General features: G+C 47.0%; 1 protein-coding gene across 1 annotated transcript; it reads right to left on the bottom strand.

Moving 5' to 3' along the window:
- Positions 1-3,475: 3,475 nt before the first annotated feature.
- Positions 3,476-12,880, bottom strand: LOC137587303 (uncharacterized). Its single transcript, XM_068303681.1, has 2 exons — positions 12,603-12,880; positions 3,476-4,760 (listed from the first exon to the last, which is right to left on the bottom strand). Exon 2 carries the CDS (start codon positions 4,665-4,667, stop codon positions 3,837-3,839), a length of 831 nt encoding a protein of 276 aa, XP_068159782.1. The 5' UTR covers positions 4,668-4,760; positions 12,603-12,880; the 3' UTR covers positions 3,476-3,836.
- Positions 12,881-22,473: the final 9,593 nt, after the last annotated feature.

Below are 22,473 nucleotides of genomic sequence, written 5' to 3'. Positions count from 1 at the left end.
TCTGCGAGCGGAACTTCCAGGAGACCACCCAAAGAGGGAAGGACGGCCGATATGTTGTGTCCCTACCGTTCAAAGGTCCGAATAGCGTCGACCCCAACCATATCACCGAGATCGCTGCGGCAATATTCAGGATTATGAGCTACAAACTGTCACGTTTGGGGTTAACTGCGCGCCATTCTTGGCGATCCGAGTCCTTTTACAACTGGCTCAAGACGTGCAAGCGCTGTACCCCCCAGGTGAGCGAAATCCTTCGGAACTACATGTATGTTGATGATGTCCTTGCCGGCGCTCACACTGAAGCTGACGCCTGTCTCGCCATACGAGAGCTTCAAGCTGCCCTCCAATCTGCGGGCCTCACGCTTCGGAAGTGGACTTCCAATAAGAAGAAAGTACTTCAAGCTATTCCGAGAGAGCACCTGCTGCGAGAGGACTTTCTCGAGCTGGAAAACGCGAGCACTGCAAAAACCTTGGGCATTCGCTGGCAAGCCGCAGGGACGTCTTCTTCTTCATCATAGCAGACCCACCATTGAAGGAGTCGATCTCCAAGAGGCAGGTTCTGTCCCATATCGCTAAACTCTAAGCCAAGGTGTTTATGCAAAAGCTTTGGCTACAAGAGCTAGGGTGGGATGATTAATTTCCTAGTGAACTCCATCACAGGTGGCCGGATTTTACAAAGAGCTACTCCTTCCTTGACCAGATCCGAATTCCGCGGTGGGTTCTCCATGATCCAAATTCTGACATTCAATTCCATTGCGCGTTAGTAATGACCAAGGCATATCGTGCTGCCTTCTTGCAGCGATATCTAGAGTAGCACCAGTTAAAACGGTTTTATTGCCCCGCCTTGAATTATGCGGAGCCACTCTTCTAGCTGAATTGGCAGCTGCAGTTCTTCCGCAACTTCCAGTTGATAATGCGGAGGCATTGTATTGGTCGATTTCACCGTCGTACTGTCGTGGTAAAATAAGCCATCCTGCACATGGACGACGTTTGTCGCAAATCGGGTAGACAAAATTGTGACAACAAATAGCGCCCCATGGAATCACGTCCGTTCAGAGGACAATCCAGCAGATCTCCCTAGCCGTGGCCTGAGTGCGCAGGAACTTGTACACACACCACCATGCCTGCGGCAACCACAAGAGTCCTGGCGGCAAGCGACACCACTCCCACTAGACACTACCTTGGAGAAGCGGGTAGTGAAGGTCCACGTTGCGATCGCTAAGCCAGACAACGAGATACTGTCTCGTTTTTCCAATCTGGCACGTGCCTTACGAGTGGTAGCATATGTGGTCCGTTTCGGCAGAAAGTGTCGTAAACTTCTAAACGATTACTCCGGGGAGGTGACCTCTAACGAGATCAATCAAGTACTCCAGGCGTTGATCCGAGTCACTCAGCGTGACATCTTCCCGACGGAACATCGGTGTCTACAGCAGAAGAAATCTCAAATCTCAAGGCCCTCAATTACGATGAGCGTAACCCCATTCTGTTGGTAGCCGTAAGTCCATTGTCCCGACAGTTGGTGCTTTTCACGCATCAGATCTCTCTCCATGGGGGCAGTCAACTGGTAGTCCGTCTCATCCGACAGAGATACTGGATTCCAAGACTGCGAAATCTAGTCAAATCGGTGGTCAATTCATACAAGGTCTGTGTGATTTACAAAAGAAGTCTGCAATCACAGCTGATGACCACCCTTCTGTCCCAGCGAACCACTTTCGCACGTCCTTTCACGACCGGGAGAGATTTCGCAGGTCCTTTCGATTTTAAGAGTTTTACCGGAGTCACATATCAAAGGGACAAAAGCCATTTATCTTGATGCAACTTCGGATTTAACTACCGAAACATTTCTGGCAGCATTCGCATTGTATCGAGGCGAGGTTGTCCCCAGCAAGTGCAGTCCAACAACGGTAAAAACTTCGTAGGTGCATCCAGAGTTCCTGAAAAAGATTTCCTAAGGTCTACCCAGCAGAAAATTTTATCCCACTACAGCCATCTGAATCTGTCCTGGCATATTATCCCTCCCGGGGCACCACACATGGGATTGGCAATTTCCTAGTAGGCGGTCAATTGCTATCCGTCACGGAACCTGAAATCAAGGATCACGTTCCGTATATCATGTGAGTCAGCATTTCTGCCACCGGTGGAAAGAGGAATACCTAAAGGAGCTACATAAGCGCAAAAGGTGGCGATTCCCTTCTAAAAATCTTAAAGTGGACGATCTGGTGGTACTTTAGGATGACAATCTTCCATTTAACGACTGGCGTCTCGGGCGAATCCACCAAACGTACCCTGGCAGTAACGGCAACGTCCGCGTCGATCTTCTGCTTACCGCTCGCGGTGTTACAGTAGCATCCAGCACGTGGTCGAAGGGCCGAGCTGCCAGTAGTAATCCGCTAATCATCTTAATCCGCTTTCTTTGTTATTTCTCCCGGCAGCTTCCTGATATTCGTCAATCTACATCCCGTTTCTATGGCTCCGAGACCACGTTCAGTACAGGCATCAAAGGAGGAGCACATATGTTCGCGAGGAACTGAGTCCTTCTGTTGCCGAGTACTATGGCGACGTCGCTGGCCACGGCCTTTTAATTGACAGCCGTCAATATTGGGGCGGAGAAAGCGGTGGCAGCAGTGATCCGGTCCCCGATCAGTGAAGGATGGCGATTGGAGGCGATCCTGAAGGTGGTCGATGGCTTGTGCTGCCGCACTCCAAGCTCTCCGGTGGACCCGCAAATCTCCAAAAAGTTCGAGGGCATCGTCCTGGCGGATGACATATTCTACCGACCGTCGTCGGTGTCTTTGGTCCTGGGCGCGGACGTGATGACGGAGGTTATGCTCGAGGGTAGGCTACCCGGGGTTGGCGGCCAATTGCGATGCGCACAGTCTTCGGCTGGACCCTGTCCGGAGCGTGCCATTAGGCACTTCCACTGGGTCTTCCACTCCTGCAGGGGGGAGAATGTTTATGCCCAACGGCCAACACAAGAGTTAAGGGAGGCGGGAGCTTTCACCTCGCGCGGCTCTCCCGATTGTGCCCCTCGCTCTCCCCACGAAAAGAACGCCCCACACTTCGCTCGATGCGGGGCTTGATTCCCCTCTCTTTAGTTTAAGCTAGAAAAAATTGTATTATACCTGTGACTGAATATACAAGTGAAAGAAAATTTCCGCGTGCCTACTTTTTTCACAAGACAAATCAAAAGGAGAAAATTCATTTAGCTGCCCCAGCCAGAAGGAAGTTCTGCCCCCCTACAAAACAAGGATAATCTTGTTTTTGTCTCTATTCTTCTTACTAGATCAAACAGTTTATTACTATAAATTTTGAAAGTTCACAAGCATTTTAATTGATAAGTTGATATATTAATATAGTAAATTTAAAATATAAATTGTTCGTGGGGGGCGGAAGGATCCAAATGAAATACAAGGAGTTGGCGGGTGCCAATTTCTTCAGTTTGTGGTGAGCGAGTGGTGAATTAAAACGCACGAGAAACTTCGGTTAACTAAATGTAGGTTTTATTATTTATATAATATTCACAGGTAAACCGGCACACACGGAAATGGTTCGGGTTGAAAGTGATTAACAAATCGTAAAAAAATGCAAGAGAACGGGTGTTCGGGTGAAAGGCTCGATTCTTAGTGATGGCGGTGCCCATTGGAAAAAATCAAGTCACTCCTCCTGGTGTGACCGTAGACGCCGAGGATCAAAAAACCCTCCTCACTCCTCACCGCTCACTGCTCTTCGCCGCTCACTGCTGTTCACCCGGTGGCGTGAACATACCGCCCCCCTTGCAACATGTTGCAATTGTCACCCTGGACATATAAAGGATGGGGGACGGCAACGTCCTGGAGCGCCTAGATCCCACAGGAGCCGGAGACGACCCATCCGAACACGGTGCTCTGGGCTGCGGGAGTACCGCTATGACCGGGCACACAGCCTGGTTGGATGACCTCAGGATAGAGGTCTGCCCCGAGCACCACGGATACCGACGCCGGCCGATAGAAGTAGGGGTCGGCCAGGATCAGGGTTGCGAACTTCTCTCGGACCGGCGCCGCCACTTCCCGGATGGGAGTGCGGATGAGCAAGTCCTCTTCGACCCGGAATATAACGTTCCGTCGGAACGTCTTGTCGGACCTCGACTCGAGGACGGCCGTACAGGCTTGGTCGACCCCGACCGTGGTCACAGCTAACCCCAGGGACCGGGCAAAGGAGAGATTGATGCGGCTCTCAGCCGCACACGCATCAAGAAGGACGCGGGTCTCGAAGGATTTCGAGCCATTGCCCAACCGTAGGACTGCGGTGGGCAGGACAGTCGTCGTCCTGGCGTGGAGCAGGGAGGATAACGAAATCTCGGGTGCGCCTTCTGGGGAAGCGGAGCGGTCGGACGATGATCGGGAACGGGGTTGTAGCGGGGGTGCAGCACGACTGGAGGGGGGTGATCGGCTGCGACGCCGGGCGGAGGCACGTCGTCTCGGCGGTTGGTCGGCCATGTGGAGCAGGGTATGGTGCCTTTGCCCGCATCGTCGGCAACCATGGCGAGTCCGACACGCGTCGGATGAATGCTCGTGGGCCAAGCAATTGGGACAATATTTATTGATGAGCACCGCCCGAAGCCGCTTTTCCCCTCGGAGGTTTAGGAAGCGCTGACACTGCCGGAGTGCATGAACCCCCGACAGACCCGGCATCGGTACACGTTCGTGCCCTGTGGAGCTCGTTTGCTGCGGTGGTGCGGCAGACGCGTGGGGGCCATGTCGCTATGAAAGGGCGAGCTGAATGAACTGTAACGAAAGAAATTACGTATGGGGGAGTGGATTAGTCTATGCACGGGAACGAGAAACATGCACGGAGACGAGGACATTCGGAGGAAACATAGAGGGATTAGGAGTCACGATAAGGTTTTAGACTCAGGACTCCTGCTGTCTTGCAACAGAATGAGCTTCGCTACGGGTCTTCGGATAGACCCACGCGCGGTGGTGACATCAGCCACTCGGACGAGGCCGTCAGCCCCGGGCAGAGTGCGCTCAATTCGCCCTAAGCGCCACTCGTTGGAGGGGAGATGATCTTCGGACACGATCACGAGGTCGCCGGTCTGGATGCTGCGAGTCGGTGATTTCCACTTGTTCCGTTTGTGAAGCTCCTTGAGGTACTCACTCTTCCAGCGGCGGCAGAAAGCCTGCTGGATTGCCTTTAGTCGCTGCCATCGGTTGATCAGCGACATAGGCTCGACCAGAATTTCCGGTTCCGCAATGGCTAAGAGTGGTCCTCCAATCAGGAAATGTCCCGGGCTTAGGGCCAGTAGATCCTCTGGGTCCTCACTCATGGGAGAGATTGGCCTGGAGTTTAGGCACGCTTCGATCCTACACAGGAGAGTGGAAAGTTCCTCGAAGGTGTATTTGACAGTGGACGAGGACTTGTAAAACAGGGTCTTAAAACTTTTGACCCCTGCTTCCCACAGTCCTCCCATGTGGGGCGCGCTTGGCGGAATGAACTGCCAGGATAGGATGTGCTGGGGGAATGCCTTCATTATTTCAAGCTTGGTGGCGTTCAGGAAATCTTTTTCGAGCGCCTTTGAGGCCCCTACGAAGGTTTTGCCGTTGTCGGAGTAAATGCGCTGTGGACATTGTCTCCGTGCGACAAACCGAGAGAAGGCTGCCAGAAATCTTTCAGTGGTGAGGTCGGAGGTAGCCTCGAGATGGATTGCCTTCGTGCTGAAACACACAAAGACGCAGACATAACCCTTAGTTATGAGACACGCACGCCCGGTGTAATTTTTGATCTCGAACGGCCCTGCGAAATCAATGCCCGTGTGGGTGAAGGGCCTGGAATACGTGATGCGTTCTCGAGGGAGATCACCCATCATCTGGGTCTGTAGTCGTCGACGATGAACGATGCAGACCTTGCACCCCTTGATGTGGGACTTTACCATGTTCTTTATCCGTGGGATCCAGAATTTGGTGCGCAAATACCGCACCATCAGTTGATTGCCGCCATGCAACGTGATGCGGTGGGCGAATGCGACAAGCAGGCGAGTGAAATGAGTACTATATGGGAGGAGAATAGGGTGACGTTCATCATATCGGAGGGACTCAGCGGCCCGGAGTCGTCCGCAGGAGCGGAGTAACCCATGCTGGTCGAGAAATGGGTTCAGATTGAGTAGAGTGCTGGATGATGGCAGGGGTCGCCCTTCGCCCAGGGCCCGTATCTCCGCGAGGTATTCCCGCCGCTGAGAGGTCCGAATCAAGGCGCGCTCGGCGGAAAGAAGTTCGTCATTGGTGAGGCGAACCGTGGAAGGCGTCGAAATCCTCTTGGTGGCGAAGCGTAGGATGTACGCGATGACTCGTAGAGCCCTACCATAATTCGAGAACCGTTCGCTGACGTCCTCGAGTAGCGTGGTCGCGGTGGTGTGGCACTGGACCCGTTGCTCCAGCTGGGTGTCTGGGAGTTCGTTATGGGGAGTTGGCCAATACTCGGGGGCTCTCTGGAGCCAGTCCGGCCCATGCCACCAGAGGCTGCTGGCCGATAGCTCGGCCGCGGAGACTCCACGGCTCGCCAGATCCGCGGGGTTGTCCTCGGAGCGCACATGTGACCAGCTTTGGCCACTAGTGCTTTCGGAGATCCTGGATACGCGATTGGCCACGAAGGTGGACCAACTGCACGGAGGTTTATTGAGCCAAGCCAACACGATGGTAGAGTCGGTCCAAAACTGGGAGGTTGCAGGTCGGATTGGAAGTTCAGGAACGATCGACGCCCAGAGATCGGCTAGCAGAACCGCTCCGCACAACTCTAGCCGAGGCAGCGAGACTGTTTTGACTGGAGCTACACGGGTCTTAGCCGTTAATAAATGGACGTCTACTTGATTGCCGTACCGAACCCGCACATATAGGGCCGCTCCATACGCTTTCTGTGACGCGTCACAGAAGCCATGAAGCTCCCACGAGAGCTTATCGCTGGTGTTTAGCCAACGGGGAATGCGGAGTCGACTGAGGCCTGGGTAATCCTGCAGGAATTCATGCCATTGCTGCAGCAGGAGAGGCGGCAGAGCATCATCCCAGCCCAGTTCGGTAAGCCAGATTTGCTGCATGAATATCTTCGCTCGGATGACAAATGGGGCTAGCCACCCAGCGGGGTCGAAGAGCTTAGCGATATGAGACAGAACCTGCCTCTTGGAGATCGACTCCTTCAAGGGGGGGTCCGCTGTGGTGAAGAAGAAGACGTCCTCAGCAGCTTGCCATCGAATACCCAAGGTTTTTGCGGTGCTCGCGTCTTCCAGCTCGAGAAAGTCCTCTCGCAGCAGGTGCTCTCTCGGAATGGCTTGAAGTACTTCCTTCTTATTGGAAGTCCACTTCCGAAGCGGGAATCCCGCAGATTGGAGGACCGCTTGAAGCTCTCGTATGGCGAGACGAGCGTCGGCTTCAGTGTGAGCGCCGGCAAGGACATCATCAACATACATGTAGTTCCGAAGGATTTCGCTCGCCTGAGGATACATCGTTTGCACGTCTTGTGCCAGTTGTAAAAGGACTCGGATCGCCAAGAATGGCGCGCAGTTAACCCCAAACGTGACAGTTTGTAACTCGTAATCCTGAATATTGCCGCAGCGGTCTCGGTAGAGGATCCGCTGAAAGGGGGTATGCCTGGGATCGACTCGGATTTGTCGATACATCTGCGTTATGTCGGCATTGAAAACGAATTGAAAGAACCGCCATTTCAGTACCTGAAGCGTGAGGTCGGCCTGAAGAGTAGGACCGGTGTGCAAGACATCGTTGAGGCTGACGCCTTGTGTGGAGGGGCTCGACGCGTTAAATACCACGCGTACCTTAGTGGTGGTGCTATCGGGCTTAAACACCGCATGATGGGGGAGATAGAAGTTTTTCCCATCTTGAGGCGGCGTCACCCGAATCATATGACCCAATTCCTCATATTCTTGAATAATGGCATCGTACTGCGTTTTTAGAACCGGATCCTTGAGAAGGCGTGCCTCATTCCGCAGGAATTGAGCCAGCGCGATCGGTCTTGAGTGGCCCAAGTCAACGCTATTCGGACCTTTGAACGGTAGGGACACAACATATCGGCCGTCCTTTCCCCTTTGGGTGGTCTCCTGGAAGTTCCGCTCGCAGAATGCGTCATCCTCCTTTTCCGGCTTTGCGGGAAGGTCTTCCACCTCCCAAAACTTGGTGAGGAGTACATCAAGCTTTGCTTCGGGACTAACTCGCGTCTGTGCCGCGAAAACGGATCTAGACACCGGGGGGTCAGGAGTGATAGCCCCACACAGAACCCATCCAAAGATGGTTTCTAGCCCGACAAAATCACCAATATCCTTTTTGATCCGTTCTCCGAGGATGTGGGGAAACAGGTCTACACCGATGATCATGTCAATAGGCGCGGGCTTGTTGTAGTACGGGTCAGCCAGGGGGGCGATCGAGGCACTGCGTCGGAACCGTATTAAGGAATGGAGCTGTTGGAATGGCCCCTGACAATTTGGATACGACCAGGGCGGAGACCTCAATCTTGTTCAATCTGTCACACGGGGGAGACAGCATTAGCAGACACACCTTGTCGGCGCAGCCTCCATCACTCTGGCCCATGCCAGTAACCGCGGCGTCTACTGGGTAGAAGGGGGGCTGGACCATGCTGAAGACGCGTTCGGAGAGAAAAGTTGAATCGGCTCCCGAGTCGATCAACGCCCGAATATGATGATCCACACCACGATGGTGCAGAGTGACAATCGCAGTGCCTAAAAGGCCTCTGCCTGGGGTAGATGCAAAATAACTTTGAGCATTTGTGAGCTGGTCGCTCGCGGACGGGCGCTCTGTGACGCTGGATGGTGGGACTTGCGCAGCGGATGGCGAGGGCACGGACACATCACTAGGATGCAACAGCGTATGATGACGTTCCTTGCAGGTATGGCAATTATGCGCACTGGAGCAGCCCTTCACTTGATGACCGCGGGCAAAACAGTTCAGACAAAGTCCCTGCTGTCTAATGGTTTCCAGCCGCCTCTGAACAGGCATATCAAGGAAACTAGGGCAGAGCCGTATTGGGTGATTTTCCCGATGGCACAGCTTGCAAGACGCCGATTTGAGCTGAGCTTTCGCTGGAAACGCTTGGACTTTCATCGTTGCAGAGGATTTGCGGGGGCCAATGGGGATGGCTTGGACACTTGGGGCCGACTTATGTTCGTCGGTGGCATCCAGGACCCGATACCGATCGGTAAGAAATTGGTTCAAATCGGACCACGTTGAGACGACAGTCTTATTGGGCACTGATTGCTCCCACAGGAGGATTGTGGCCTTCGGCAATTTACTAGTGCAGATGGCGATAAGTAGGACATCCCAATTCTCAGTACTAACACCCGAACGCTCAAGTGCGGTAAGACACCCTTGAAACGCGGTCTGCAGCTCTCGCAAGGATTTGCCCGACTCTTGTGCCACCGCGGGAATCTGAAGGAGTTGTCTGGCTTGAGTCATGACCAGCAGACGGCTGTTTTCGTACCGTGCGGTGAGGTTCTCCCACGCGGCCTGGAAACCCTCATTCGTCAGGGGGGGACTTAGCCACGATGGTTCTCGCTTCCCCTCGCGTCTTGGCGTTCAAGTGATAGAGCTTCTCCACTTGTGACAAATACGGATTGGCGATATAAATGGCGGCGAACAAATCGCGGAATGTGGGCCATGCTAGGCTGTCGCCATCAAATGTCTCTACCTCACACGGAGGAACTCTATGCCCCGGTGGCCCCGACGGAGCGGTTGGCTGACGCCTAAGAGTCGTCATCTGTACCGAGAGCTGTTCGATGCGTTCTCCGAACAACGTCCCGCATCGCACATATGCCGCGTAAGCGGATTCGTGCTTCGCCTTGATGTGGCTTATGTTTGCCAAGCTTTCCTCGTCGGCTTGGATTGTCAAGGCCTTGTGACAACGGGAGTATTCCATCTCGACAGTTGACCAAAGGGATTTGAGCTGCTCTAAGTGCATTTTAATGGAAAACAAGGGCACTTCAGAAGTTAGAGCTTCACTCTCGCGAGCTTCAAACAGAGTCAATGCGTCGCACGCTATAACGAAATCGGAAAGGGACATTCTGGAGTGTTCTCTACGCTGTTGTGATACGGATCGGGTGACGGGAGCGTCAGAACAGTGCGTCACAACAACGTGCGGAATCTGGGTCTGAGTTGAAAGCTTGGAACGACCTTGGTGTTCCCTCGAGTCTTTAACCGAGAATCTGCGACCCTCAGGTAAGCTGGACGAAGACGGACGGGACCTTGGGGATTCGCTGCGGCTGCGAACTGACGAGAACTTGCGCGAAATATCCGTACGCTTCACGGTCACCGGAGTTGTCGGAGGCCGAACCTTCTCCGGAGTTGCAGAGGGAGACGAAAGACTGTTGGACTTCGGCGCAGTCTTGGACGGCTCCGTGGACATACTCAGGGGACGAGCTTACCGACGAACACCGCGTTTGTGCGCGTCCCTTTTTTTTGTTTTGGAAGTGAGAAGTGGACTGTATGGGGACGCAAGAACTTCCTCACTGTGCACCGCAGGATTGCGGGAGAATTTTCTCGCGTGTGGCTCGGAAACGAAGCCTCTTTAATGGGGATAGATGCGGAATAATATACGAACGCACGAATGCGGATTGAAAATTACCGATGGGAGTACGTATAAAACAAAACACGGATGAAATATATAAACAAAGATGTATAGGATAAAAGGAAAATACGTTTTTATATAAATCTGGATCTGGATATATATGTGTGCGCAGAATAATGGCCGGAAAAAATTGTATATATAATTTATAAATATGGACGGAGATATAAATATGGGCCCGATAGTGCTGGAAAAAATATATATATATGTATTTATTTAGAAATATGGGCGGATATATATATGAGCGCAAAAGGCTGGCCGGAAAAAATATATATATATAGTTTTTAAAGCTGAACGGATATATAAATATGGGCCCGATAGTGCTGGAAAAAATTTATATGTGTTTATTTATAAATATGGGCGGATATATATTGAGCGCAAAATACTGGCCGGAAAAAATATATATATAGTTTTTAAATATGAACGGATATATAAATATGGGCCCGATAGTGCTGGAAAAAATTTATATGTGTTTATTTATAAATATGGGCGGATATATATATGAGCGCAAAATACTGGCCGAAAAAAATTATATATATAATTTATAAATATGGACGGATATATAAATATGGGCCCGATAGTGCTGGAAAAAATATATATGTATTTATTTATAAATATGGGCGGATATATATATGAGCGCAAAATACTGGCCGAAAAAATTATATATATAATTTATAAATATGGACGGATATATATATGTGAGCGCAAAAAGTTGGCCGGAAAAATTATATAAATGATTTATAAATATGGACGGATATATAAATGTGGGCACGATAATGCTGGAAAAATATATATGTATTGTTTTATAAATATGGGCGGATATATAATTAGGCGAAAAAAGAGAATCGGAAATAATGTGATTTAAATTTGGCGCGCTTGAGCCGCCTATCGATATCACGACTCGACTCACGTGTCACCACTACTCCGAAAACAGCTGTCGGCCGCTGTTTATATATTTGGTTTTTGATTTTGTTGTTTAATTATGTATGTGAATAATTTTTTTTTTTGGTTGTGCGGAAAAACCAAGAACAAGTGTTGTGCGGAAAAACAAGCGAGTGTTGTGCGCAAATAAAACAACCGATCAATGCATATGGACAGATGCTTTGATCTATGTGTGTACGTACATGCATAAGTACACAGGTGAGTATAGATATGTATGCACACGCGTTGTTCACAACAACAAAAAAAACGTAAGTAATTGTAATTTAATTGGATGTGGGGTTGTGTTAAATCAATGCGCGACACCGAAATGTATTATGCGTTGTGGATATGTACATATGTATGTGCAATGTATGACTATGTAAGCATATACATATGTATGTATGTACGTATGTAAGCAAGTGCACCGGTATCCAAAGACGCGCGTGAGGAAATTAATTTCGCACCTAATTCGAACGCGCAAGAAATCGCGGTGCATACGTGAAGTGCTATTTAAAAAAAAAGAATATTTTTTTTGCCTTTTGTGTCGTGGTAAATGTGCGAAGGGATTGTATGTATATGGATATGTATGTACATATGCGCGTACATCAACAGGTGACGATGTATGTATGTACGTAGATACGCGCGTGTGGAAATAAGTTTGGCATTAAAGATTATTATTCCAACACATAAGAAAACGCGGTGAACACTTTGATTTTTATTTTTCCCTATTTTTTATAACACTTTAATAATTTTTTTTTTTTTGTTTTTTAAACTTTTACGCGGATTTGGCAAACAGCTGTGGAAATTACATGTACATGTGAATGCATATGTAAAAAAGGTGGATTTGGACAAGTGCGAGGAAAAAAAAAACATAAATGAAAATGGATAATCGTGGAATGTAAAATGAGAACGTTGGACAATCACGCTAAGGATTAGGAACTACCATGAAACCTTGGAACAGGTCAGGTATGTACATACAATATGTAAAAGTGTGTAGGTCGCTATGGAGAAGCGGGAAAACCTCACACTTTTAGTAGTATGTAAATGAAATGAATAATGAAATTTTGTACTTATCAGGAATTCCGCCGATGCAAGCTGGAGGAGCGGAAGGATATCCGGCTCGAAGGACCAATGTTCGTGGGGGGGCGGAAGGATCCAAATGAAATACAAGGAGTTGGCGGGTGCCAATTTCTTCAGTTTGTGGTGAGCGAGTGGTGAATTAAAACGCACGAGAAACTTCGGTTAACTAAATGTAGGTTTTATTATTTATATAATATTCACAGGTAAACCGGCACACACGGAAATGGTTCGGGTTGAAAGTGATTAACAAATCGTAAAAAATGCAAGAGAACGGGTGTTCGGGTGAAAGGCTCGATTCTTAGTGATGGCGGTGCCCATTGGAAAAAATCAAGTCACTCCTCCTGGTGTGACCGTAGACGCCGAGGATCAAAAAACCCTCCTCACTCCTCACCGCTCACTGCTCTTCGCCGCTCACTGCTGTTCACCCGGTGGCGTGAACATAAATAAAGAAAAAAAATGTCAGAGGAAGAGCCAGGCCCAGCGGCAGCCAAATGCCCCCTCTGTAAAGAAGCTATGTCCACGTCAGACCTTTGCAAGGCCAAATGTGGACACAAGTTCCACAAAACATGCATAAGATCTTATTTACAAACAAAAACCACTTGTCCAGTCTGCTCAACTGTCGTAATATCTCAACAAGCAGCACCGCCTCCATTGGAAAAAATTCAGCAGCAGACAAAGCAATTGAGCCAAGCAGCAGCGACTAGTGACTAAAACGTATTGGAAGCAGACTTGGATGTCCAAGCTTCTACCTCTAATCGAGGTCCTGATGATTTTTCTACGGCTCTAAAAACGATGCAAAACGAACTTCTTACACAATTGACCGAGAGAATGGCTGAAATGATAACCAACGTATGTGCTCAGATAGCAAACGCGCAATCAGTTAATACAAATAGAATAAATGCGCGCGACCATGGGTGGGCGATGCCAGAACAGTTCCATAGCGAAGACGTTCAGTTATCGCCTCTAAGTAGACCACCATCGTCGAGAGCAGCTGCCTCAGATCTAACACAAAGACCAGACAAGGTGGGCCACATCATGAACAATTGGAAAATTAGTTTTTCAGGGGTTTCTGAAATGCTCAGTATTGACTCTTTTATATATCGTGTAGAAGCTCCAACCCATCACACTTTAGATGGAAATTTTTCATTACTGTGCACTAATATACCAACCATTTTTGAGGGCAAAGCCTCCGATTCCTATTGGAGATACCACAAATCAATTGGATCAATTAGGTGAAATGAATTGTGCATAGCTCTAAGAAAGCAGTTCAGAGATCCCAGGTCCGATGTTGATATTAGGTAATTGATTAGGGATCGTAAGGAAAAAGAAACTTTTGGCGTATTTTTTCAATGCTATTCAACGGTTAACGGATAGGTTAGAATAGCCACTTTCTCCTAAAACTTTCATCGAAATCGTTCGACGAAACTTGAGGCCAGATATTTAACATAAAATACTTTACTTGGACATAAATTCGACAGAATCACTTTGTGACATCTGTAGAAAAAGGGAATGTTTCTTTGAGAAGGTGCGTCGATCGCAGGGATACCAAGAATTTGCCCAGACCCGGAAGCGTGTGGCTGAAATTGAATAGGGAAATAGGAGCAATATCTTTGGTATGTTGGAATTACCGACAAGAAGGTCACCGATACCACGACTGTAGCGCAAAACGAAAAAACTGTTGTTATGGATGTAGAGCAGTGAACACGTATAAGCCATCTTGTAAAAAGTGCCAACAAAAACGGCAAGGAGAACACTGCAGCATCTTGTCGAACGAGCGGTGTTCCAGCGAAGGGATCGACGAAACAAGATTAGCACCCAGCACCCTGGCAGAAGATGTAGTTTGTCATTTCGAATCGGATAAAGGCGGGGGCAGAGATGAGGTCTGGCCCCAAAAATTGCCGAAACTCCAAAAAGAAAGGATTCCAATAGGAATTGGTAAGGAAAAAAGTTCATCGCACAGTTCTCGTCGCATAAAGGCCCATTATCAAACCATTAAGGATTTAAGTGAGATTAGGAGTGGGGGTCGGGACCGAGACCGTACGCGAAGGTGAAATTATTAGATAAATATCAAAGAAGCTAACCTCGGCTATGCCGAAGTTTTTATACCGTTGCAGTCCTTGGCAATAATATTTTTACTTTCTGAAATTTCTTTCCCTGCAACTCAATTCATCAATACATAAACAAAACATTATAACTCATTTTACTACAATTTGTTCTTTCTTTTCCATGTTTCCCTAAGCAACGCACGGCACACATACACATACAGTTCATGTAGCGTTGCGTCTGTGTGTGTGCATGCATGTACTCTTTTGCCGATTTATATTGACTGTAACTTGTGTTCTATTTATCCGATCAGATTTAAATTCAATTGGAATCTGAGCTTTTACATCCAATACTATCATTGTATTAAATTTAATGGGGATACTCCAATTTTCATGAAAATGTTTCTTCTAGAGCTAAATGATATAGTGGTCCGATTCTCACAATTTTCATACTTTATCTGCTCCGGGATATAAATAGCTCAAATACCATGTTTCATCTCGATAGCTCTTACAGTGGCGGCGTGAAGTTGATTTGCACATGGCTATATCGACTCAGCTTCTCATGCTGGTCAAGAATATATATACTTTATGCGGTCGGAAACGTTTCCTTCTGTGCTTTACAAACATATGACCTCGCCTCAATCCCAATTCTGATTTTAGCAGGGGGGAGTTGAAATATGCATCTTGTAGCTGTTTGGAGCGAGGCGTTTATATGCCCTGCCTTAGATTATGCTGCAGTTTCGAGTTAGTAAATATTAAAAGACGTGTGTTCAGTTTGCAAGATGATAGAAGACTGTTTAATGAGTAATGAGTAATTGGAAATGGTACAAATATAGGGTGTAAGAGTTGCCAGATAGAAAGTACTTTTCAATATACCCCCTTAATTGAATATCTGGCAGATATAATATTAATATTCTGATAATGACAATTCTTTTGTTTAATTAAGAAATTAGGTTAGCCCCATATCCTGGATCCTAACAACGCTATTTTAGAAGCTGGGACTGGTTTTGTTAGTGCATCTGCCGGCATGTCCTCGGTAGGAATGTACTCTATTTGGATAGAGCCATTGGTCAACCATTCTCTAATAAACTTGACTTTTATATCTATATGTTTCGTTCTTGGAGAAAATGAATTATTCCTTATGATGTGCAACGCACTCTTGTTGTCACAACATAGCACGATCTTATTGGTATCAATGAGATAAAGTTCCTTCTGCAAGCGCAATATCCATATGGCTTCTTGGATGGCAGATACTGCTGCCATATATTCTGCTTCTGTAGAGGAAAGTGCAACGGTCCTCTGCCGTTGGGAACACCACGATATTGCTCCACCTTGTTGTACATAAATGTATCCTGATGTTGATCTCCTTCCATCGAGGTCTCCGCCCCAATCAGCATCGCAAAAACCTTTTAAATCATCTCCAGTAGCATGATACGTGATGCATTTGTTGAGATTTCCTTTCAGATATCTCATCACACGTTTGACGGCGGTCCAGTGAACCATTCCTGGATTGGAAGAGAAGCGACTCAACATGTTGACAGCAAAACTTATGTCAGGACGAGTGTTCTGGGCAGCATATAGTAGGCAACCAATAGCCTCTAGGTACGGAACCTTCTTCATATCTTCAATGTCGGCTTCAGACTTGGGTGCCATGTCAGCTGAAAGACTTTGTGCAACATCCACCGGCGTTGACACTGCTTTGCAATCATCCATTCCGAATCTTTTTAGAATTCCTGCAATATAATTAGATTGATCAATTTTTATTGTGCCTTCGGTCTTATTGTGTCGAACACGCATGCCCAAAATCGACGAAACTTCGCCCATATCTTTCATGTTAAATTTCTGCGATAGCTCGCCCTTGATTTTAGCTACCATTTGTTTGTTGTTGCTGAAAATTAATAAATCGTCAACATATACTGCCACATATACCATGGTGGATCCAGTTACGTAATGGTATACACACTGATCCACTTCGCCACGTTGAAGACCAAAGCCTAGTAGAACCTTGTTCAGCATTTCATTCCAGACTCTGCTTGCCTGCTTAAGCCCGTAGAGCGATTTATTGAGGCGACAGACTTTTCCTGATTGATCGTCGAAGCCTTCAGGCTGACGCATGTAGATTTCTTCTTGTAAATCGCCATTAAGAAAAGCTGTCACAGCATCCAGTTGATAAATTGTCAACCCATACTTAGCAGCGGCAGCAAACAGCACGCGCATGGAAGTGTATCGCACGACTGGTGCAAACGTCTCTGTGTAGTCAATACCCTCTTTCTGAGAAAATCCTTTGACAACAAGTCTTGCCTTATAGCGAGGCACCAAGTCCCCAGATTCTCGTTTTGTTTTAAAAACCCACTTTGACTGTATCGCCACTTTGCCCTTTGGTAATTCCGTTAGCGTCCAAGTGTTATTTAATTCGTGAGAGAGCATTTCCGACTTCATTGCGTCTTCCCATGAATCTGCTAGTTTCGACTTTATTGCCTCTGTTACTGTTAGTGGGTCGTCACCTTGCGAGACTACACAACATAGGTGATGCTCTTCCAGCTTATTCGCAATCCTTTTTGATCTTCGAACACCAAATGCATCTGGAACGTGCCCGGCGGTAGTCTTTAGTTCCTCAGCATCGACCGTTTCTTCTGTATCCGTATTCCACGACTCAGACTCTGACGTAGACTGCTTTAACAGGTCTTCTTGATACAAAGGTTCTGCTTCCAAAGACTGTTTACCGTCTCTGCAATTATCCTCTACGGTGCCCATTTCGCCAAAATGCTGTGTTGAGTCTCTGCAATTATTTTCTATGAAAACGACGTCCTTACTTATTAAAAACTTACGATCAGATTTCCTGTACAGACGATATGCTTTCGAAGTGTCGCTGTATCCTACAAAAAAACATTCTTCAGATTTAGCATCTAGCTTCCCACGCTTTTGCTTTGGGATATGAGCCAATGCTGTGCAACCAAATATACGCATATACTTTAAGTTTGGCTTAGATCCAGTCCAAAGTTCTTCAGGAGATGAGCTATTTCCACGACAAGGCATTCGGTTAGTTATGTGAGCTGCAGTGTTAGCGGCTTCGGCCCAATAAATGTTGGGCAATGCTGAGTCCAGTAACATGCAGCGCACTCTCTCCAGGAGTGTGCGATTCATCCGCTCTGCGACTCCGTTTTGCTCAGGGTTATACGGCGCTGTAGTCTGATGCAGAATACCTGCATTCTGCAAAAAATGTTCAAGCTCTTGGTTGCAATATTCCTTCCCATTGTCAGAACGCAAAATGCGAATTTTTCGTCCTGTTTGATTCTCTGCCAGATTTTTAAAAATCTCGAACTTTCTGACTACATCTGACTTCTCCTTAATTGAGTACACAAACACCTTCCGAGAGTAATCATCAACGAAGACAAGCATAAATCTTGCACCAGAAAAGGACTTGACTCTCAATGGTCCAAGCACATCTGAGTGGACAAGATCTAAAAGACCTTCGGCACGGATTCCAGGCTGCTTGCTTATCTTACGAGTTTGTTTTCCTTTAAGGCACACAATGCATTTATCCCGGCACGATTCATTAACAGAGTATTCAACACCATCGGTGGCTTCTTTTACCAGCTGTAATTTTGTGTCACAAATGTGGCCCATCCTACGATGCCATAGTTCAAATCCATTTATTGCGACCAAGGCTTTCTCTACCTTTGGCAGTTCACAACTCAGTCGATACAGATCATTTTGCAGATAGCCAGTGGCTTTCAAAATATTTTTCTCAAATATGTAGCAATGGTTCTTTTCGAAAACAAGCCTTTTCCCTTTTTTTACCATTTGGCTAACAGATAACAGATTTCCGCACAAATTCGGAACATACTCCACACCATGAATATTACCTTTAACTGATTTGCCATTTACATGGAACAAAATTCCTACATCGCCTCTGCTTTTTACATGCAGTTTCTCTTTGTTCGCTATTATTACGCTTTTGTTGCTAACCTCAGATTCGTTGCTTAGCAATCTCCGATCATTTGTCATGTGAGTTGAAGCACCAGAATCAATGTACCACACTGTTTCTCTCTTGCCTACATGTGGATTTGCATTTACTAAGAGCGAAGTATTCGATGCAAGAGCTGCTTTCTCTTCATCGCTTCTCTCTTCTTGCACTACGCTTGGGCATACTTTTCGCATATGCCCTTTACCACCGCATGCGTAGCAAATAACTGTTTTCACAAAACGGTTATTTAAATTTGCTTTGTCCCTCTTAGTTTGCTTTGATGCTCTTGAGTACATGGCATTCGAATTGATTCCAGCGTTGTTGTCAAACTTCACGTCTTGTAGCAACATACCTTTTACATTGTCGACAGTTAATGTAGACTTAGAGTTCTCTACTGCCATGACCAATGCCTGATACTCACTAGGTAATCCAGCAAGCATCAGTGATGCCGTTACCTCGTCACTTATGCAAAGCCCAGCATTGTTTACCTTAATGGCAGTCATAATCATTTCGTTGACATACTCCTGTGTCGAATCAAACTGCTCCAGGTTTAACTGTACCAATTTTTTAAGCAGCTCTACTTTCCGAGTCAGTCCGCTGTCCTCAAACGCCTGCGCCAAAGCATCCCAAGCCTCTTTCGCTGATTTGGATTTGGCGATGTGTGCGTAGTTGGTCGACTCAATCATCAGCGTAATCTCTGCGAGCGCTCTCTCGTCTAGTGACGCTTCCTTCTCTGAAGGTCCATTACACACCACACTCCAACAACCTTTGATCACTAGGTAAGATTGGGCCTGTCGCTTCCAAACATCATAGTTTTCGGGGCCCCTTAACTTCTCACACGGATATATATTGGTCATTCCTTTTTTGTCTTTTCTTGTATGCGTGGCCTGGGCCCATAACCTATTAAAAGACGTGTGTTCAGTTTGCAAGATGATAGAAGACTGTTTAATGAGTAATGAGTAATTGGAAATGGTACAAATATAGGGTGTAAGAGTTGCCAGATAGAAAGTACTTTTTTAAAAGTAAATTTGTTTCTCTCTGAAAGGGGCATGAGGACAAAGGTGAGAAAAATTTTTGGGGGGGAAGTTTTATAAGGTCTTCTTGAAAATTGAGAGGAATTATCTAAAAAAAAAGAAAGGAAAACGACCTCGGGCATATATAGAGGTGATATGAACCCTATACTTTTCCGCCAAGCAATCTGACAAACAACAATTCATTTTTAACACTTACATTTAGCAACCCGAAACTTAAATCCAAAATAAAAATAAATACAATTTTTGTTATATACACCCTAAATAAAGTGAATTACCAGAAGAAATTAAAAGATTGCAGTGCACAACAAAATTATTTTCTTTTTTTGGAAGCAAAAGGTATGGGAAGAAAAAAATGTTTGAGCAACGGCAAAAGAAATTTTAGTGTCCTTATTCATAGGCACATAAATTACGGAAAAATTACGAACCACTTTCGCACGTCCTTTCACGACTGCGATAGATTTCGCAGGTCCTTTCGATTTTAAGAGTTTTACCGGACGCGCCTGTCACATATCAAAGGGACAAAAGCCATTTATCTTGATGCAACTTCGGATTTAACTACCGAAACATTTCTGGCAGCATTCGCATTGCATCGCGGCGAGGTTGTCCCCAGCAAGTGCAGTCCAACAACGGTAAAAACTTCGTAGGTGCATCCAGAGTGCCTGAAAAAGATTTCCTAAGGTCTACCCAGCAGAAAATTTTATCCCACTACAGCCATCTGAATCTGTCCTGGCATATTATCCCTCCCGGGGCACCACACATGGGATTGGCAATTTCCTAGTAGGCGGTCAATTGCTATCCGTCACGGAACCTGAAATCAAGGATCAGGTTCCATATATCATGTGAGTCAGCATTTCTGCCACCGGTGGAAAGAGGAATACCTAAAGAAGCTACATAAGCGCAAAAGGTGGCGATTCCCTTCTAAAAATCTTAAAGTGGATGATCTGGTGGTACTTTAGGATGACAATCTTCCATTTAACGACTGGCGTCTCGGGCGAATCCACCAAACGTACCCTGGCAGTAACGGCAACGTCCGCGTCGATCTTCTGCTTACCGCTACCGGTGTTACAGTAGCATCCAGCACGTGGTCGAAGGGCCGAGCTGCCAGTAGTAATCCGCTAATCATCTTAATCCGCTTTCTTTGTTATTTCTCCCGGCAGCTTCCTGATATTCGTCAATCTACATCCCGTTTCTATGGCTCCGAGACCACGTTCAGTACAGGCATCAAAGGAGGAGCACATATGTTCGCGAGGAACTGAGTCCTTCTGTTGCCGAGTACTATGGCGACGTCGCTGGCCACGGCCTTTTAATTGACAGCCGTCAATATTGGGGCGGAGAAAGCGGTGGCAGCAGTGATCCGGTCCCCGATCAGTGAAGGATGGCGATTGGAGGCGATCCTGAAGGTGGTCGATGGCTTGTGCTGCCGCACTCCAAGCTCTCCGCTGGACCCGCAAATCTCCAAAAAGTTCGAGGGCATCGTCCTGGCGGATGACATATTCTACCGACCTTCGTCGGTGTCTTTGGTCCTGGGCGCGGACGTGATGACGGAGGTTATGCTCGAGGGTAGGCTACCCGGGGTTGGCGGCCAATTGCGATGCGCACAGTCTTCGGCTGGACCCTGTCCGGAGCGTGCCATTAGGCACTTTCACTGGGTCTTCCACTCCTGCAGGGGGGAGAATGTTTATGCCCAACGGCCAACACAAGAGTTAAGGGAGGCGGGAGCTTTCACCTCGCGCGGCTCTCCCGATTGTGCCCCTCGCTCTCCCCACGAAAAGAACGCCCCACACTTCGCTCGATGCGGGGCTTGATTCCCCTCTCTTAGTTTAAGCTAGAATAAATTGTATTATACCTGTGACTGAATATACAAGTGAAAGAAAATTTCCGCGTGCCTACTTTTTTCACAAGACAAATCAAAAGGAGAAAATTCATTTAGCTGCCCCAGCCAGAAGGAAGTTCTGCCCCCCTACAAAACAAGGATAATCTTGTTTTTGTCTCTATTCTTCTTACTAGATCAAACAGTTTATTACTATAAATTTTGAAAGTTCACAAGCATTTTAATTGATAAGTTGATATATTAATATAGTAAATTTAAAATATAAATAAAGAAAAAAAATGTCAGAGGAAGAGCCAGGCCCAGCGGCAGCCAAATGCCCCCTCTGTAAAGAAGCTATGTCCACGTCAGACCTTTGCAAGGCCAAATGTGGACACAAGTTCCACAAAACATGCATAAGATCTTATTTACAAACAAAAACCACTTGTCCAGTCTGCTCAACTGTCGTAATATCTCAACAAGCAGCACCGCCTCCATTGGAAAAAATTCAGCAGCAGACAAAGCAATTGAGCCAAGCAGCAGCGACTAGTGACTAAAACGTATTGGAAGCAGACTTGGATGTCCAAGCTTCTACCTCTAATCGAGGTCCTGATGATTTTTCTACGGCTCTAAAAACGATGCAAAACGAACTTCTTACACAATTGACCGAGAGAATGGCTGAAATGATCGTAACCAACGTATGTGCTCAGATAGCAAACGCGCAATCAGTTAATACAAATAGAATAAATGCGCGCGACCATGGGTGGGCGATGCCAGAACAGTTCCATAGCGAAGACGTTCAGTTATCGCCTCTAAGTAGACCACCATCGTCGAGAGCAGCTGCCTCAGATCTAACACAAAGACCAGACAAGGTGGGCCACATCATGAACAATTGGAAAATTAGTTTTTCAGGGGTTTCTGAAATGCTCAGTATTGACTCTTTTATACATATATCGTGTATAAGCTCCAACCCATCACACTTTAGATGGAAATTTTTCATTACTGTGCACT

The sequence above is a fragment of the Drosophila tropicalis genome, unplaced genomic scaffold, assembly GCF_018151085.1.
Source record: "Drosophila tropicalis isolate 14030-0801.00 unplaced genomic scaffold, ASM1815108v1 contig_1, whole genome shotgun sequence".
Lineage (NCBI taxonomy): Eukaryota > Metazoa > Arthropoda > Insecta > Diptera > Drosophilidae > Drosophila > Drosophila tropicalis.
The sequence above is the reverse complement of the archived record's forward strand: the minus strand, read 5'-3'. Positions and strand labels throughout refer to the sequence as shown.

What these genes read in the sequence shown, in the direction of transcription:
- LOC137587303 (XM_068303681.1), bottom strand. Translation starts at nt 4,667, where the DNA reads ATGCCGGGTCTGTCGGGGGTTCATGCACTCCGGCAGTGTCAGCGCTTC.